Here is a 20564-nt window from a genome sequence, read left to right as displayed (position 1 = left end):
CCCTTCTCTCTCCCCTCATTTTGCCTAATCTAGCTTTTCTACTTTTTTGTGCACAGATATTTAAGATCAAGAGTTATGGGTATTTGAAAGCCAAATCTGTCATATCACTAGAGTTAAAAAAAAAAAAAAAAGAGCTATTCTCTGTATTACAAATTCCAGAATGAAAATCTTTTCACTGCTTTTTAGAGTGTCTGTCCCCATCAGACAGATTTCAGACATGGAGGTATTAAATTATCATTTCTTGACTATTTTTTCTCCTATAAGAACGTAGATAACTCTTGAATATGTCTACGTAGCATTTCCTTACACTGGGTAAATTTTACAACTTTTTGGCAGAAGAAAGCTAGTCAGCCAGAGTAAGCTGCTACACATCTTCACTGATTTAAATGAAGCCACTCTCACTAGACTAATATTTGAAGATCTAGTACTTTCTTTTATTAAAAATAATCCTTTGAGAACTAGAAACTACTTATTTTCATACCTCCTCGTTTAACAAATAAACTAAAAGTCAACACTAGCTTAGACATCACCGCAACACTGGTGCATCCTTCACGATAGGAGAACAGAGGGCAGAAACTTATTTCCTAAAGTTCATTCCGAATGTGGGTATTAATTATTTGAAAGAAATAACTTTCAGATACAAAGAACTGGCTTTTAAATACTGGTAGCTTGTAGTAGCCATCCACTCCATTTAGCTAAGCTGCAGTAGAGGCATGAATCCGTTACCTGTAGCTATTATTTCAAACCACTTACTGTTCACTTAATCTTTTTGTATTATTTCAAGTCACTCAAAGAACATTGTATTTTATTTTTCAGTTTGTTACCATCTGAGAAGCGTATTAGCTGTTGCTCTAAGAAGCAGATCTAGTGTGTAAATTCATTATTTGTCTTTGCTTGGGATGCCTTTTACATATGTTTAACAAGCTGTAGGAGAAACCAGTATCTCAAAGAGTCATTTTAAATAAAAATCTGGATTTTTGTTAATCTATTATTCCCCCCAAACCAAATGCTTTCACTATGGAAAGGAGACACTCACTAAGAATTCATTCTCTCTCTTCATTTTATTCCAGAATAAGAAGTAACAGCTACCATGACGAGATAACATTAGATTAATATTTGAACCATTTTTTCAAGTCACTAAACAATTGCTATCTGCCAAACCCAATCTGATTCCAAATATATGGAATCAATAAAGTCATTTAATAGCATTATTATGACAAAATGTTGCCATGAAGTTATTTAAATATAAAACAAAAGATAATATCTGAATAATATTTGCCTTGGTTAGCAATAGGCAATTTTAACTATTTCCTTTGAAGTTTGAAGGTTGAAACAATTATTAGAGGCTTCCACCTTTCAATTTCTGGTGTCAGGAAACAGTTATAATCTATCTTCTGTCCTGCATAACAATTGACATGAGGGAACCTTATTCAGAGTTAAGTTTTAAGTCAAAATAATTTAGATTCTTTCTTACATATTTAATACTACACAGAGGAAGAAGCAAAACTCATTTCTATAAAAATCTACTATGCAGCTAGTGGAATACATTTCTAAGTTTTCTGTAAGTAGTATTCAGCTTGTTAATTATGGAGTAATAAAATATTAAAGAGGTTACTGAATTGTTTACTTTTTGGATTAATTCTTTAATACATGTGAACCTCCCACCATTTTCAATAGGAAAACAATACATTTCTTTTTTGTTTACTTGTTTACCACCAACTTGCCACAGGTGACGCTAACTGTAAAAATCTCCAGGCTAAAATATGTGATGTAGTAAGGACAGATTCAGGAAAAGCAAAACAAAAGAATCCACAAACAATTTTTTGTGTGTCATAAAATGCAACTCACTAATAAGTAGATTTTTGACCTGGTTACTCCCCAGTAGGGATCTGAACTCGTGGGAGAAACCTGGTCAGCTGCCACTGCTTTTCTTAAAAAGGGTCAAGATGTTTTAAAATTTCATGGTCATTTCCCTGGCTCCAGAGCATTATGAAAAGAAATATGTAAACATTAATGATGCTGCCAAATTGGCAGACTTCTAGCCTATGAAGGTCCAGAAGAACATAAATGGACACATCTAGCAATGGGTAAACAAGTCTGATTTCAAAATCTGTTTCCTGGCTGAGCTCATCCATGTAGACATTTGCAGAACTACAATATCCTCAAACATTAGTATACTATAAAGACTACCAAAAGTTGTTTTGGGTGGGTTTTTTTAATAAAAATTTGGGATCAAGTTAATAGCTCAATATTTGATTTTCTCATCTTGACTTTTTATTTCTGTTTTAGTTTAGCCTTTAGAAAACCTGTGCAAAGTTTGTGTTTTATGGAACAGCTAAAACCATGGCATGGCCTGAAACACACAGATTTCTTAAGGTATTTCTAGAACACTGAAAAATCTGTAATATTTAGTTGCAATATGCTGTGGAAAAATATAATTATAACATTATCTAGCTTTATTATCCTCTGCTAGATGAAAAGGCAACTTTTTTTTTTTCATTTTTAAATACTTACCAGATGATGCTATCTGTTTTTACAAAGGTTCTTCAATGCAGCTGACACAGGACTAGACACCTTTCTCTCTCAAAACCTATCTAAATTTATTCAGTGAAATAGACTCAGCTAAAGAGCAAAAAAGGCTCTCAAACAATTCATTCTAGTCTAAAATAAGCAGTGCCTCCAGAATAAAAATTGCCATTACAGTAATTTATGTACCTACAGAAATGATTAAATCGGTTTTAAATTCTGTATTATTTTTCAAACTTACATTATTATCTGCACATGCATTATGAATCTGCCTCTGTTTTTCTGACTTATGATCAAAGAAATGTAATCATTTTCAGAAACAAAAACATCCATGCCAGTGAAAAATCAAACTAAAAGTTCTCCTCTCCATCAAAAACCAGTATATTTAGAGTAGTATTTTAACATACTTCTGGCTTGTTAGAATGAATGAGATGATAAAAATAAAGAGACCCTTCGGAAAATTACCACAGGGAGACAGTTACAGTTCTATCTGATCATTATTCTACAAAAATGATCTTACTACAGGACATCCTGTTTTCAATGATTAGGAAAGAATCACATTAATTCATAAAAATATATCCTCTGTTCCATTAATTTAAAGAGGACTTTTTGATTGTATACAGAATAACCACATGCTAAAAATAATGCTAGGAGAATGAAAATGTCAGCAAAATAAACAATACCCCACAACTTACAGGTTAGGAACTTGCTAACTACATATAAAGCTGTTAAAACAGAATCAGTATGTAGGCAAGTAGTCATCAGCAATATTTCCCTCTTTTTATGAAAACCAACAGCAAGCATTTCATCCCAACATCCCTCCTTTCCAAAAAACCAGAACATCTCTTCTATAAACAGCTGTGCATAGTCCAGTACATGATAATAATTAACAATATGTGAACACTCACATTCATTTAAATTGGGATAAATTTGGAGAGATTATGTTAACTTGCATCAAAATCATGTTTAATTTCAGATGCAGAAGTTTACATTAAAAATTCAACCAGAAATACTAAGAACAGACAATGCATAAAAATCTTTATGCTTCAAATAAGCAGTATTGCAGATATCAAAGGAAAAAAAAGTCAGAAAATATTGCTGAAGAGAACAAATACACTTCAACAAACAGAAAGCTACCTTGCATTTTGTTAAAGTTCTCTTAATGCAGCAGCTCATTTTTTGTTACTGTTAAAAGAATCTCTCAACAGCTACTCTAAATTCAGATTTCTACATTATTGTTCTTAAACCTTCTCTCTTCAGTAGAATGTGCTCTGCAAGATTATTTTAAATACTTAAAAGCACAAGCAGGTGTAAAAGACTGATGTCAGTTTTCTTATCACCCAGTACACAATCTCACAACTACAAATACGAAGACAAAAATAACATGCAAAATATTTAAAGGTTTCTGGAAAAAAAGAAAAGAAATAGTACTTTTTAAGTATTCCATACACACCTAATGTTCTGTGTTGTGAACAAGGTGGAAAGAAGACACTTGCACTTAAATCTTGAAGCATCCCGTCCCGATGAACCCAGAGAAACTAATTTCTGCCATCAGAAAAGTACTCCACCAGAACACCAAATAATTATATGTGCTGCTCTAAAGGAAACAGCAAGCCCAGTTCTGGCTGTATGTAGTCTCTCGAGGTACAATAATATAAACCTGATCAATTGCAATTAAAATCTGAACAGAGGCTTAGAACTTGAAGTCTTGGTGCATTAGTTCTTGCCAAAAGCAGATGTGATTGTGAGCTGGAAGCAATTTCTCCTGGTAATTTGTGATGACACTGGGTAGAGCAGCCCCAGAGTCCCCAAAGACAAACTCATCAGAGGCTCTAATGTATGCATGACACATGAGGTGGCTCTTTTAGAGCTCAATTAATTGGGCTGAACATTAAGACAGCAAGTTCAGGACTTTTTTTTTTTTCTTCCCCCTCCAGAGTTGTTTTTCCTCTTTTTACAAGCAGTTTTTTCCCTTACCTTCTGCAAGCCATGTCTCCTGTAATTGGCTCAGATCTTGAAAGAGTTCTGCAAAAAGATGAAGACATGGATAAAAGACTCACACCTTTATTCTCTTCATAAGATTAAAATGTGTTCGAAAATATATTTTTCCTGAAGAACAATGTATGTGAATTCTATTCTGGCAGTCAAACATACAGACAAAGTAGATATTTTCGGGTTGCAGGTAATGATTTTTCTACACCTATTAATAAAAAAGAAGTACTTACTGCATTATTTTATCATCTCTTGAAATAATAACCAGCATCTTAACCAAGCTCTGTAGTATAAAAGGCCATTCAGCAATATATAGAAAAGTTAAAAATTATAATCTTTCTAACAGGTGAACTATTTCTCCTTATACAATTCAGGCCTCCTCCTGCAATATCTGCCCCAGATAAAGCGCTCTCGGACTTCAACAGGAGCTCTGCTTGAGCAATGACTGAGTATTTTTATTAGTAGGGTCGTTAACTATCACATAAAAATTTTGAAGCAAGGACCTGAGAAGCTGCAATAGCAAACAGAAATGGGACATCTTTTCTACTTCCCCTTACGTTTTACTTTGTATGACAAGAGAATCACCACTATTTCCTCTATGCTGTACTCACTGTACTTTAAAGTGAAACCACTTTCTCCATAGACTGAGTTTTGCAGCAGCTTATCTTTTTTTGCAATTCACTGAAATCAATTGCTCATAATGGCTGTAAACCAGAGCAGCATTTGGCTTACTTGCAAAGCTCAGAAACTCAGTTATGAAAATTCTGTTTACTAAGACTAAGTAGGATATTTGAACTGACAAATGGTTTATTTTTAATTTACTGTATTTTTAGAGAGACTTCCTCTTTTATGAATGCTGACAGATAACTATTTACATAGACTTAAATGACAGAGGCTATTCATTTATCCTGTGGACTGATACCTCATGTTCATGTTGGGAAATCATTTAACTGAAAATGAGAAAGTTTTTTCTTTTCAATCTACCCTAGAATAAACTTTTCCAAACAAGTAAGTAGGGATTTTGAAGTGTATCAGTGTGTCCTCACCCTGATAAGATTTATACAGCGGTAAGTTGCAGGCCCCTATATATCTTCCTATATGTCTTATGTACTTACAGGGGCACTATACTGACCTTGTAACCTAAAGAAGTGTTAACAGCTATTGCTAGACTACAGTTCTCAAGCTACAATCATGCGAGTGGCAACTGATGGGACTAAGTTACAAATCTTTGGCCCTCCAAAACTTTGTCCACTCTAGACTTCCTTAACCAAACTTCCCAGGATTTTTAACCTGACCAGTGTTACACAGCAATAGAAACAGGCTACCAGACACCAGCAGCCTGACTACTAGCTCTACAGTAAAGCTAGAGTGAAAACCAACAGTCTCCACATCAGCATTCTCGCTCCTGGTTCCACCAGTGAACACACACCAGTGAAGAGGATGTTAAAAGATGGGAGGAATGAGGAAAGCCCTGAATCTCAAGAGGCCCAAAGGTGAAAATGCCAGTTGCCATGACTTGTGTCAGATGCTGCAAAGGCTTGGCCTCAGTGCATGACATCCGTGTGCCACATGTGCAGGAGTACCTAAAATGCAACAGGGTAAGTCACGGAAAGAGTATCAACTTTAGCAGTTTATTGCCTTTGCCAGTTTGTTTTGCAGTAGTAAATGCAATTTTCTTGTCTTTTCAGATTGACCTTGATATATTTATCTCCAAAAAAAAAAAAATAAATAGGTCTCAAAAAGCTTTTCTGCATTACTGGGGGGAGGGGGGGGCAGGGGGGAACAACAAGCCCTCACCTTCTGAATCATGAGCCAGGTCTCTGTTAATGAATTTTCTTTTCCTGACATTTGTCGGTCTCTCATTACAGTTTCTCCCACGCGGATTCTATAAACAGGAAAGATCAGTTACTTTAGAAATCTGAGGGGGTTGGTTTCTTTTTTTTTCATTTAATCAAGAATACTCAAAGCCGACATGAATTCTTTACATTTTCAAACAGGGAAATGATCATCTTGCAGTCCCCAATTTCTAGCAAAAGATATTGCTAAGCACCTAACATCCTCCAAAAGATTCCCGTGTCCAAATGCAACACATTTCTAGCTATCTATGTAGACATCTATTTGTACAGATACGTATATAATGTGTTCAAGCAGCAACACAATACCAACCATGTATTTTTAGCATCTAAAGTACACAAAGCTACACAATAGCACATAAATCCCTCTACACAGGAGAACCCAGATACGAGATTATAATAGACTGTTTTGTTTCCCTGTGTTACTTATAACATTGTTTGCAAAGTCCTGAAAGCAAAGAAAAAAAAAAAAGGGAAGAAAAAAAATGTTAACGTTTGCCTCAACTTCATTCTTCTGAGCGTTGCAGGCAAACACAGCCAGAAACTTTGAATGCAGCTGCTGCTGCTCTCGCCTCTCTCATCCGCTAATCATGTGCATGATTTTTTAATCATCCCAAAACTGTCTTTAAAAGAACATGATGCTTTACTGAAATAACTAAGAAGATAGGCTCATCTTGCAGGCAAAGCTCCCAGATGAAGAGTCGCCTCTACAGCAGTAACAAAGCGGATACTCTGTCTGCAAAACTCCCCCACAGAAATAAGTCGGAGTCAAGTTTATAAACACCAACTTCGAACTGATCACTCACATTGGTGACCATGTAAGGCACTTGCTGGTCATAAAATCCATCCATTCTGCAGGTCTTCCACAAGTCTTAGCTCAGTGTTTTATTTACTGGGCATTTGATCTGGAGATTTCCTCGGGATCTGGACTCCAATCAGCCTAGAGGGGAATACAAGATGGCTTTTAGATTTAAAAAAAAAAAAAAAATCATGAATGAACTGCTTGAATTTGCATAGCTAATTAACCTCAAAGACTCCCATTCATAAAAACAACCCTCCCTTCTCTGCCTTCACCTGGGTTACACGCTTCTGCCAGGAAAACACGGAGCAAAAGCACTTCGAGGCAGCAGCAGAAAGCAAGGCGAAAGGCAGGGTTTTATTTACACTCCCCGCCGTATGCCCCGGGCGATCCGCGCAAGTGGCAGCCCCGACTCTCGCAAACGTGTGCTCAACTCGTAATGGCGAACGGCGGGGCTCGCCGCGCACCTCACGGCAGCGGCGGCGGCGGCAGCGCCCGCCAGCCGCAGCCACGCACACACACACACACACACACACACACGCACGCACGCACGCACCACCCCCCCCCCCCCCCCCCACACACACACACCCCCGAACCATCTTCTCCCCCAGGATCGCTTTTGCAGCCCACCACCACGCAATCCTGCGGGGCGGCGGACAAAGTTGCGGGGAAGACCCACCTGAAGGCCACGCGCGGCGATCGGCTGCAAAAAATTCCCTCCAAATTTAATAAAAACATTAATTATTCCCCGGCACTTCCCCCTTGGAAGCAGCGAGCGCCACTGACAGAGCTCAATCCCGTGGTTTTTCCTCTCCTCCTCCTCCAGGGGCCCCCGAGCCGCGCCGGCGGATCCCCGCCGCCCATTGGCTCCCCGCGCCCCCCGCCGGATCGCCGGATCGCCGCGCCGCCCGCCCCGGCCCCGGCCCCGGCCCCGCCGCCCCCCGCCCCGGCCCCGCTGCCAACGCGGGGGGCGAGTCTCCGCTCTGCCCTCGGCTCCTCTGCCGGGGGCGGGAGGGTGGCGGGGCGGGGGGGGGGTCGGAAATCGGAACTGGGATGCGCGGCGGTGCCGCTACACGGATCCCGGGATCCTGCTGCGGGCACACCATGTCCCCTACACCCCCCGGGTGGCAAGGCAACCCCCCCCCCTCACGTAATTTATTTAAAAAAAAAAAAAAAAAAAAGTTTAGCCTCCCTGACTCCGAAAAGCAACCCCCCCCCCACACACACACACACACACACGCGCGCGCGCGCGCCTTTTCTGATGGCCGAGCAGTCCCGCACAACTTCGCGGGAGCCCAGAGGTGAGGCAGGGGTGAGCGCGGCGAGGGGCTCGCGCCGCACCGGCGGAGACTTCGCGCCGCTCTCTCAAGATCTGGTGGCATCCAGGGTTGTTGCTTGCTTTGGGGTTTTTTTTTGTAGCTGAATCATAGAAAGCAATTGTTATTTCTGCTAAGATGACATAATTTCTAGGTTTTGTGGACAGAATTTGGCAGCATCCAGGCACCGGATCTAGGGGGTTTTTTTGGTGCAGTGGTGCCAGGACCTATCAAGCTCAGGATTTCCGAGGACTTCTCAAAGAAAGTGAGCTTTCTTTTCTCTGTATAGAGTGGCTGTTGGAGGGCTGTGTCCAAAAACTCTGCCCTTTCTGAACTGCCAAAATGCACCAAAGCAGATTGTGTGGTTTCATAACAGCTATATTTGTCCTCTCTTTGAGCACTGAATTCCAGGTATCGCAGGAATCAGGTGGTAAATTTAGGTATTCACAACACTGTCTTGCTGCGAGATATGAAGTCCCACATTTTTATGATCTGATGCAGTTCAGCAATTAGCAGGCAGAGCCCCAAGCTAGCAAGTCCAACTTTGCCCTCAGCCCTTTCTGAGGCATTTCTTTATAGCTAAGGGCATAAAGGCAACTAAAGAAACCTGCTTTTGCATAAATTGCCTACAGTGGTATTAACAATATTCAGGTTACTTCTGTACTACTTTGTTTTGAAAATTACAGTTGTTTCACTGCACTTTATGCTGGAGCATATTACTTTCTGCCACAACTTTTTTTTTTTTTTCAAATCTTTCTCCTCCTTTCTGATCTCACCATTCATACTCCTTTGCCACTTGTCCTGTCCAGCCAAGGGAGAAGGAAGCACCATGTTCCCACCACTTCTGCTCTTCCCATACTGCCTTGTCAGGGAAAACGTCCACCAGCAGCAGCTTGTTTTCTGTGTTCTTGCTGCTTCTGTTTCTACACACACCCCCCAGAGCACCTGGAATTACAAGAAAGTAATGATATTCTAAATGTTGTGTAAACCTATAATTTTATTGTGTTCTTGACCAAGTCTTTGAGTTGCAGCTCCTGTAAGCGGCTTTTGTGATATAACAGGGGAATAAAACTCTACCAAAATCTCCAGGTGTAAATGAAATTTCCTGGATAGTGAGGCCATCATTTTCTTATTTATACCCATACCCACACTAGAGCAGCTGCTGAGCCAGGGATGATGGCCTTGTGGGAAGGCTGTGGCTACAGATCTGTTCCTGGGGAGCACATGACTGCTTTAACACCTGGACCAGCAGAGCTGATGAAGCTACTGTCTCCAGTTGCCCACCCCATGTCTCCAGTTGCCCACCACACGCTGGTGAGTGGATGTCTGAGCCACCCCTCAACCAGCTCCCAAAGCGCTAGACTTTACCACATACTCTTCTAAACCAAAATCATTGATGGATTGTTTTATCTTTAAACAGTGCACTAAAAAATCGTTGGTGTGTCAGTCAGGCAAGCTAATTAAACCAGCCTCAACTGAAGTTTCCAAGGGACCTCGGACCCATCAGGTACTAGGTACCGCCTGTGAAATTTGCACCGCTGGATCCCATCTTGCACTTCCCTACACCATAGCCTGCACCTCACAGGCTGCTGGCACAGCACCGTGGCCACCTTCCAGCACACACCCCCCGTGGCCACAGGTTTGGCGCCCTGGTTTACGGAGCCGGAGGAGGTCGGCACTCTGCAACAGCTGAGCTCGCCGCGCTCCCGGCTGCGCTGTAACTCCAAGAGAAGCTGTGCATTAAAGGTGTCCTGGCAGGATACATGCTGTATTGCTTGCTGTTACTCCTCACACCGCATGCCTCTTCCTTCCCTCCTCCCCCTAGCTGGCCCTTGCACACATGCCGGGGAGAAAAGGAAGAGTAAAGCTATTTTGAAGCCCTCTTTATCCTCATCTCTGTTCATCCACCGTGCCAAGTGGTACTCAGGGAAACTTCATTAACTATTAAGAGGTAGATGCTTACAGGAAAAAAAAAAAAAAAAAAGAAAAAAAAACCAACCCACATATATCTACTGGCAACCCACTCCAAGGTCTGTGTGCAGAAATGCAGTCTTGGACCATCACCAGTCATACCTGTCTTAGATATAAACTGGTGTGGCCACAGTAATTATTTTGTAATTTTGCATGTTTGTCCAAAATTCTTGCAAGTTTGGGGGGTTTTGTGTTTGGTTTTGGTTTTTTTTTAATAAAGTTTTTATGTTTTAACTACTATTTTCAGAAAACAGTACTCTTAAATATCTTTTTTTTTTAAATAATCCTTTTAGAAAACTAAAAAGTAACCTCAAAATCACTTTTATTTTTTAGTTGAAAAGACTGAACAGTTTTTACTAAATTGAAACTATTCCAAAAAAATGTGCTGAATTCATTTTACTAGGAAAAATTGCTTAAAAAATTCAGCTTTTCTAATAGTGCTGCTTTAGAAGCAAGATACTTGCTTTCTTTTAGAAACAGATATGTTCAATTACACTATAAACCTTCACTATATATTGAAAATTATATAGTATTTCCATTTCATAATAGCAATATATACTTCACACACTTATCTGAAAGAGGACAATGAGACACATATTTCTTGCTTGATTTGACACACTATGGAGCTGCAAATAATTGCTGTAACATAAAAAATAGAAGTCAATCCAGACAGACAGAGCAAAGAGAAGATTTGATGATCACCAGTTTCTCCTGGAAAATGTGAGAAGAATTTAACCACATTTTCAAATAAAGAAATAAACTATCATAATCCAGTATGATAAAATCTAAATTCAATAAGAAAATTTTTTAAAAAAATAAAAAAAAAAGAGTATGAACTGACTTGATAACAAGACAGAGAATTACACTCAAAAATGCTTTATGCTGAAAAAATAAACCTTTTGGACACCTTCCTAAAATTATGCTTACACCAAAGAAAATCCTTCAGAAAAAGGATAGTCATAATTGAAATATAATAGGCAAGTAAATTTCAAGACAACATTAAGTTAAAAAAAAATCCTACTTGTTTTTCTGAAATTGTTTAGCCTAACCATTCCTTCCAGGCATTTTCCCAGTAAACGTGATGTATTTATGGGCCTGATATACACAACAAAAGGGATGCCGTCATTCCAAACAACTGTTGAGCAGCAACTTTTAAAACATAGTCTATAGCAGACTCAATAAACTAACAACTAAGTATGTGACTGACTACAGCAAAACCATGAAAACCTAATGAGATTTCTGTCTAGTATATTAACCCTTGACCACATTTTAACCTCCTGATGCTGACTCTTTCAGCAGGTTAACAGTGCTTATTTTATCATGATGATACTGGCATACAACAAAGTAGTATATAATAGCAAAATTAGAAAGAAAAAAAACCAGAGAAATGAATGGGCAGATATTTGCCCAACAGCATGGCTTTTTGTAAAGCCTTTGATTCAAATGCAGCATCCAGGACTGAACCGTAAATTAGGAGAAGGAAAGTACAAGTAGGAAGTAAAAACACATGATGATTACATCCATATGCTAAACTATCAGATGTGGAATTAAAAGTACATGCAAACAAATATCTTCAAAGAAAGAAGGAAAGAAAACAAAAAAGTAATCCCAGTTTGACTGTTTTTAACGTACGGATTAATAACACATTGCATGCATCATTGTAATTTAGAACTAGCATTATGCAAACCTAGAGGCCTCCATAAGTAACTGCATTTTGTCTGATAATGCAATGCAAGGCAATTTTCAGTAAACATTTATGTACTGTAAAATGATGCTAGCTGGGAGTTTAATAGTATTTTCAGCCTTCACCATAACTAAGACTTCAAACCTAGGATTGACTATAAAAGCTTTAGAAAGGAGAAGGCCTAGCAACTCTCTTAGAGCACTGGCCCACATGTTGGAGCAAAGTAACCTCAGTATTGTTCTGGCTCTGCTAGTAGTCTTCTGGGTAATCCCTGCACAGGGAACCCCTGTCACCTCACTGGGGTTTTTTGTGCCTATAAAGTGAGACAATGATACTCTCTTCACTTGAGAAGTACTGTTGAAAATAGTAGAAAGTCTATTACTATTGACTGTGGAGATCCTGGCTGCACCTAGCTCCTTGGATTGTCCTAACCTAGCTCCTTCTGAATTGGTGATGGGCAAAAATTGTGCTACCCATACATAGTAACTTCAATAAGAGTTGCTACAAAACAGGAGTGGATCACCTAGACCTGTGAATTGATGCTCAGGAAAGAATGCTCAGCTCTGCACACCATCACAACCAAAGCAGTAAGCAGTCTTCTACCACAAACTGCCAGAGAAAAGTTAAATGACAGTTTGATTGACTCATATAAATCATCACTATGCTGTCTTAACAATGCTCATTTCCTGACCAACTGAGAAAATCAAAATAAAATAAGAGAGATACTAGCCCAGGACCTAATGTAGCAATCTATGAGTCACTGAAAGAACAAACCGAGTAAAACCATGTGAATGTAAATTGTAATAGGTTCTTGCAGGGTCAGCAAAGTTCCCAGCTTGCTCTCCTTGCAATTACACTCACAAAATGGCCAGCCATCATTAAGTGATAATGAAGTAGCCTAGAAGTCATTCGGATATCAGGCTAGTCAAAGAATTTGTGCACAACCCCTAATCTCACAGATGGCTTTAATTTGCATGTCCTCCCTTATGAATACCAAGAGAGAATCATGCAAACACTTCAGAATCCTTCACAAACTTTATATGAGATTTCTGCCCCACTATAGTTCATAGGGGTTGTAGAAAACCTCAAATCTCCTGATGCAGTTACAGTCTAAGACAAACATGAAGGAAGGAAAAGGAAGAGAAACTCTTAAAGATTGTGTTTACTAAGTTTGCTGGAAAATTTGTCATTTAAAAGTTGTTCAGTACACATTAAATGGCTTTGGACATGATTTAAGCCCTCCTGACAGCCTGAAATCCAGAAGACACAAAGATGTTAGTCCCCTTTCAGAATTACAGACTCTCACTCAAGATCACTATTGGACATGCTCAGAGCTTGAGCACAGATATTAACACAGCAGCAAGAGGTCTGTAGGAAAAAGCAATGCCATTTATTAAACGAGTGGCTATAATGACAAAAAAACAAACAAGCTTTTGGACCCAAAAAAGGGCCTTAAATTTATCCGCACTTTTTTACTAACTGCATCAACTGGGCTAGTAAAAAATATGACCTCTCTCTACAAATGTTCGTTTATGGATTTTGGCAGTTACAGCAATGATCAAAACTATTACTATTAGCAGGCAATGGCTATATTGATACTACATCATATTATTGGCATTATCTTACCTGCACTATTAATATGTTAATTATCTGTAACTCTCTCCTCTTTATATCCTAGTCTTACCATCTGGAGCTACATATACACAAGTGAAATCATAAACACCTATAACCATTAAGACTTAACCATCCGTTTTCACATGCCTACCATCCTTGAACCCAGATGTCTGAATATAACATCTGAGTATTCCAAGAGAAACAATACTAGAGTCAAAGAAAGAGGACAAAACCTAAGCCCAGCTCCAAGCACATAAAACAACAAGACCCTGAAAAGCAGATAAAGATTACTTATAGAAAGGAGGAAAAAAAAAAAAAAAAAAAAAAGACAGTGCATAGTATTTCATAATGCTTTTCTAAATAGTGAAGACCTGTCTTAATAGCAGAAACAAATAAGAAAGATCTAGGTAAACCATGACATTAGTTGAAGGGCATATTCGTTGTAAATGCTGTTTCAGAGACAAACCCTGCCCCAATCTCCAGTTAATTAGGAAGCTGCTTTGCTGGCAAGAGGGTGAGAGGTATGTGTTGCCATTTACGTTCAGGTGAGGAATTAATTTTTTGTGTCCATTGGCAGTAGGGAGCATGTATTTGTTACAGAGTAGCTAATGTAGGAGAAAAGGACTATGCTAACTTCTGTGAGGATAATCCCATCATATACATTATGTTCTCAGTTTTGCCATCTTTAATATGTTCTGTAATTTTTAGCTGCTGAGAATGCCAGCCTTTCAGCAGGGCTCTGTTGTGCCTGTGAAGGTGCTGAATAAAGATGCCAGTCTCTGCCCTAGAGAGCATAGGTGTTAGTTCATCAAACAAGAATAAAAACCGTGTCCTCCCTCCCACCCCAAACCGGTATCCTTGAGAAGCAGAGGTAACGAAACAGGCAGTAGCTAGGTATGGCTTCTATCTGTGCCACACAGAGGCACTGTAAATCAGAGGTTTTAAGGCAGCATTTGAAAGAACACAACATATGAGGTTGCTGAACTTTCCGTGGAAACTTCTCCCATACAAAGCAGAAAGTAAGTAGCAAATACAAGGTACCGCAGGCTTTCGTTATTGCTTGTATGGCTACTACAGCTACTAGAAAACTACCTAGAGCAGACAATATCACAGTTAGGTTAAACTACATTGCAAAGAGCAGAAAGGCAGAGTGCTTCTATGAAAGATGGTTGAGGAGAGCATGGAAACCAGGGGAAGGATGGCAATACAGACAGGGAGCTAGTCCTTGGTAGTACTACATGGCATGTGCAGGCAGAGGTGCCAAAAGAGAAAGTGAAGTTCAGAGATAAGAAAATTGCAGGTAGGCAGTGACTGGGAAAAGCTAATGTTAGCAAGGTTTAGATTGAGGACTAAATAACTATTTTAGACATGTGAGAAGTAAAATTCCTCATTGGGAAGAAATTCCGCATGGGAAGAAATCGCCTAAAAACGGAGCCTAAAATTATATGTACAGATAGAATAGGATGTACAGGAACTACAGGCCAGAGTGCCCCCAAATGAGTTGTGCAATTCTTCACAGAAATAATAAATGTCACAGAGGATATACCAACACAATAACATTTGAACCCTTAGAATTATAAACATAACAGGCACAGAACATTTAGAAGCAGAAAGCGATCTTTTCATTCAGTGAATTTAATGTGCTTAAAAACTTTCATTTGCACCTCCCAAAATCTGTTAGCAAGGTAGGAAAGCATAATTACCCCTGTTTTTCAAAAAAGGAAAATTAGGCTCTTGCGAGTATACCAAGGATCAATAAGAGGGACAAATGTTGCATGCTGGGAGGATTTCAGTCATATTCAAGGACTTCATTGCTTCTCTGACCTAGCTATATTGGGTCATCACACTCAGCTCTGATTTTAGAGGCTTCTTCCACATGGAGTGCACAAGGTTACCATCATTCACAACTTTGCAATTCATTAGTTTTCAGTATTTGAAAAAGAGGGGAGAAGGGAAGAACATGCAATCTTTGAATGTTAGGAATTTCATTTTTTAAAGTATCATGTCTTAATAAGGCTTTCTTTTCTTTAAGTTACTGGTTCATATTGTATTTTATTTTGTCATAAAGATTTTTTGTCTGCTTTGAAGAATAAATTATATTTTAAAATCTCCTGCATTCAAACAAACAAACAAACAAAAAAAAGGAACTGAAAGCAGGAGGTGGAATTGAAGCCCTTTTATATGTGACAAGGGCCAAATGGGGCAAATATGGTCTAGCCCACCTGCTAGTGCTGCTGTTATGGCTATGTCTTCACCAGAGGGAAGTAAAAAATATGAGATGACTGCAGCTTAATGGATGCTGCCCAGAAAAGAGCATCTTGCTCTCGATCCACACAGTTTTAGGCTTTTCAGATCCGCACAACCATAGAAGAATTCACCAGTGACTTTCTGTTATTGTATATTAAAAAAATTGGTTCTATAACTAAAATAGTACATCTTCTGAGAACTGTCTGCTGCCTTAATAAGCAAACAGCATGTGTACTGTCTACAAAGAGCGAGGATTCTTGTAGCATACTGACATTTCATGGTCTTACATTTCTTTCTAACACATTGCAGGTTGGAGAAATTACTCTACTGTAAATGTGAAAAGGCTTTTTTACATAAGGAATTCTTCATAAGCCATTCTAGTCTATCTATTTCCTTGTGCATGTTATTCTTCCTATTCATTTTTATCATAAAAAAAGTATAACTGAGTAGCAGAGCAGAGATTTTGAAGCCAAAGTCTGTACAACCTCCTGTTTTGTTTTAAAGGAGGAAGAGGGAGTAGAGATTTTAACAAATCTTCCACTGATGTTATTTACTCTTTACTGTAGCTTTTTGTTTGGTCTCTGTATTTCTTAGGTTTGCGTGGTGTAAAATCAGGTGGTACCTGCTCTACACACAAGTTTGGAAACACCATAGACCAGGACTTACAAGTAACTGAAGTTTTTTGAGAGGGGTTTTTGGAGCATCTGCAGGAAAAAATGTACTATTGTGAAAAAGATCCACAGAAGCAGCTGCTCCTTAAATGTCATGCATAGACACAGCAAGGGTTGCACAAAGTTTCCACTACTTTTGAAAAAGAGTGTTAAAATAAAAAAATAATAATAAGAAAAAAAAAATCACTTCAACAAATGCCAGTCAGACTGAATGGAAATTTTCAGTTTGGCAGAATTTCAGAAATGGAATGGCAGAACAGAGGCAGAAGGATTTGACATTTATTTGCTTGTGTTTCGAAATCACATCTTGGTTGAGAAAGAAGGAAGGAGAAGAAATAAACATCTCTAAGAAAAACAGCAATACGAAAGGTACAGTTTATGTTTGATAGGACTCAGATTATGTAATTACATTATGCCATTCATATCATGATCCATTTTATTTCTTAACCTAAGATTTAAAATACAGTAATCGTATTTGGCTTTTGAACATAATAGGCTTCACTGGCATTCATATTTTCAATTTTGGTTTGGGTTCATCTTTATTTATTGTAATTTTAGTTTCAAGTGCTAAGTTTAGCTCTCTTTCAATGTTAATTGCTATGTTTATTTTTCTTTTTAATTTTAGAGGCCTGCAGTACAGTTTGAACTGGAGATTAATTAAATTCCTGGTAAATCACATTCTAACAGGAAATGTTGGAATCCCATTGTGAACAGGGCCAGGATATATTTAAAAAAAAAAGATATAATAATTAAAAAAAAAAATTCATTCAGTTAGAATGCAGTGCAAATAAGAACAGAAGCACAGAACAACATAAAAGTCCTCAGATTGTAGATTTGCCTCAGGAAAACCATAAGAATGTAAGACTTCTTATATCTAAGGTTACAATCTCTGAAATCTGGTACTTTATTCAGGATGTTCCTGTTACAAACTCTGTTGACTCTTTCTATTATCACCACTATGCTTTTGATGATGGCCTAAGGAAGAAAGCTGGCTTCTATTCACAATTACAAATGAAAGCTCAAATTTACTAAGCACAGTCCCCTGAATCATTGTGGGTTTTATTTTTTTTCTGCACAGGGAAGATAAAAAGGAAAACATACCTGTATTATGGAACTTTCTTGCTTGCTTTCTCTTAATGTTGATTTGTGTTATCAACTCTGATTACTAAATTACATTTTGTAAACGTAATTCATGGCAAAAATATGTACCAAGTGTCTGAGGGCTAGCACTGGACTACAAGTCAAAGAAAAACTTTCCAAGGAGAACTTTCAGTCTTCTAAGTTGATACAATGATTTTGTTGCCTCATTCTCTGTGCTGGATGCCATTCTTTACTGTCATGTTCTCTTCACAGGGTGTCAAAATATTAATTTCAAAAACTAAAAGATACAGGATGAAAATTATCCTTGCCTCCCAGGGAGGTTCATGTCATCATAAAGATGCCATCTTTGGTACAAGTTCCTTGGATGACATAGATACAAAGGAGCAGGAATACACAGAAAGAAGCGCCTATACACACAGACATACCTAAAATTATTAAAAAACTAAATATTCCATTCACAATTCTACCCTTAGGATAGTAAAAATGGTGTACTTGACAGATACTGGTCAGTTTGTTTGGACGTTCTTGGACAATGCTCAAAAGCTTAAGCAATGAATAAATTGTTAGAGCCATGAATAATGCAACTCAGCTCAAACTATTGACAACAAGGGTGCCACAGTTATATACATAAAGTCAAATCAGTTCAAAGAGCCATGAACACATTACAACAGTAAAATGACAAAATATCTAGATATTTTGGCTGAATCACACAGTAAAAATATGGATATCCATAAAGTACATATGCATATTCCAGAATTAAATATTTAATCCAGACCAGCAGAAGTAGAAAGAGAGTAAACTAAGCCTTGAAGCTGAGAGCTTGAAAAATTAAAGAAAGCAACATTAGAAATTATTTCTTTGAAATAGGTGTCACCTTTTAAAGACAACCTATGTCAGATAAATGTTTGTTACAAAAGCAGGGGAAAATGGCCCCTCCCCCTCTTTTTTTTCCCCACAATCCCACAAACCTGTAGCAAAATATTAGTAACGGTCATAGTGATTCATTATGAGGTCATTCAAATTTCATATTTATCACTTATGTCATTTAGTCTGATCACAGCATCTTCTCTTACCTTGATCAAAAGCAAGATGAATCCACTGTCTGCCAGAAGTCTGCATTTGAGTAAGTCAAAAATGCATTCATCGTCCAAAGTGTAACTATTCTCAAGCCAGATATTGCTAAGTAAGCACCAGCTTAGTATCCTCTTTAAAGAAACTTCCACTACACAGACTTTTTTACACATACACAAATCAAATGTTTTCTGTTCACCTACTTGATATCTCCTAGGCACCTGAGATCTCCATGTGTTTGTGCTCATTTTCACTGTCATGAATATAGAAAGATTTGTCTATACTTAAAGCCCTTTCCACGAGCTGGTTAAAAACACATTTCCTCTCACAGTCTAAAGAGGATCATGAGAGAATCTCTTGGTCTGTAGGAGTAATCATTCTATGCATATAGTTTCTTTTGTAGGGAACTTTGCTTAGATTTGCTTTCTGAACTATGATTTCTGACTCAGCTTGAAGACAACTGAAACATTGCTTCCCCAAAGAAATCAGAGAATTAAAAATGAATTTCAAAAAAGGCATTTATAAATAAAATTATTACTTAAAAGGTCTATATCAGGATCCTAGAAGATCATCCTGCATTTAAAAATCGGACTAGAAATCCTCCCCTTCTTCCTTCTGTCTTATACGAGCACATAGAAGCCAAAGACTTATAGGTTTGCCAAGGCATTCTGCTTCCACTGTTCCTTTATTAGGATTATGCATATAGAGTCTTATTTCCTCATCCAGAGGAAATAAGAAAAAAATGAAAATAAGATATGGCAAGTTGCGAAATCAATAAGGCTTCCTTTTATTTTCTTCCTTTTTTTACATAAAAAAAAGCATTTGGAAGTTCACAGAAAGAAGAGAACTTCCCAGATGTTTAAAGATGTTTTGTTAATAAATGTTGCAAATTTCCCCAAGCTTTATTTTGGTGGTGCTGGCTAGTTTTTCCAGATCTATTCTCCTTATCTCCAGCCTTTTGCTTCTGTAATAGATCACGGAAAGAACAGTGCTTGGTTTCTTACTGTGGACACTTCTATGATCAGAACCTGTTAGAAGCTGCTGTGAATTGTCTGCAGACCATTTACTTGGCGCTCGATTTTGCCACTTACTGAAAAAAATTGGGTAGATTATCTAAGTATGATGCTAAACATTGAGAGATGTGTCACTATCATCTCATTTGCTTTAATAGTTTAACCAGGACTGTTTGACATCTTTAATCCTGAATTGTCTTATCTATTGGGTGTGGAGCAGCTCCTCGGCACGAACTTGAAATACATTTGAGACCTTGGCTCGTACATATCACTTCTTCTGTTACTGCTTTAGTCCAGTTTTTTATTAGTTCAATTTGTTCTCTGTATCATTGTATATTGTATATTGTGGAGAACTGGGTGGGGATTAAAGCTACTCAGTCCATGGGCTCTAAATGCGATCCTCTGTCTCCTCTGATAGTAATTAATCTGTGAAATTCTCATAGTTACCACCATGACTTTAAAACCATTCCACAGCCATTAAGCAGATATACTTGTTGTTTTTAAGTAATTCCTCACAAAGTTGTACATCTCCTGTGTGCTGTTGCATATTTGATAATAAGTAAACCAATGGAAAATGCTGAATGGATGATTGAGCTGCAGCACCACTTTTAAAGGTGGTGGATATAGCAGATATTCTGGTGCTTTCCACATCAAGTTTTTCTAGTTTCACCAGAAGTATTTTGCTATACAGGTTGTCAGTTAAATT

The 20564-nt window shown here is 38.2% G+C and overlaps 1 protein-coding gene across 4 annotated transcripts in view; it reads right to left on the bottom strand.

Annotated features, from left to right (window-relative positions):
• Window positions 1-8024, bottom strand: part of ETV1 (ETS variant transcription factor 1) — a 66437-nt gene extending 58413 nt beyond the window's left edge. For 2 of the 4 annotated variants that reach the window (XM_030010253.1, XM_030010256.1), the window contains exons 1-4: window positions 7850-8024; window positions 7178-7311; window positions 6316-6403; window positions 4504-4551 (exon numbers count right to left, since the gene is read on the bottom strand). In XM_030010253.1, coding sequence (XP_029866113.1) covers window positions 4504-4551; window positions 6316-6403; window positions 7178-7222 — 181 coding nt within the window. In that variant the 5' untranslated portion in view covers window positions 7223-7311; window positions 7850-8024. Of the gene's footprint in view, window positions 1-3979; window positions 4279-4503; window positions 4552-6315; window positions 6404-7177; window positions 7312-7445; window positions 7600-7849 lie in introns of those variants that run through there. The other 2 variants (XM_030010254.2, XM_030010257.2) reach the window with 2 other exon arrangements.
• Between the last annotated feature and the right edge of the window lie 12540 nt (window positions 8025-20564).

The sequence above is a fragment of the Aquila chrysaetos genome, chromosome 3 (assembly GCF_900496995.4).
Source record: "Aquila chrysaetos chrysaetos chromosome 3, bAquChr1.4, whole genome shotgun sequence".
Lineage (NCBI taxonomy): Eukaryota > Metazoa > Chordata > Aves > Accipitriformes > Accipitridae > Aquila > Aquila chrysaetos.
Note: the sequence above shows the minus strand (reverse complement) of the source record. Positions and strands in the feature narration are given on the sequence as shown.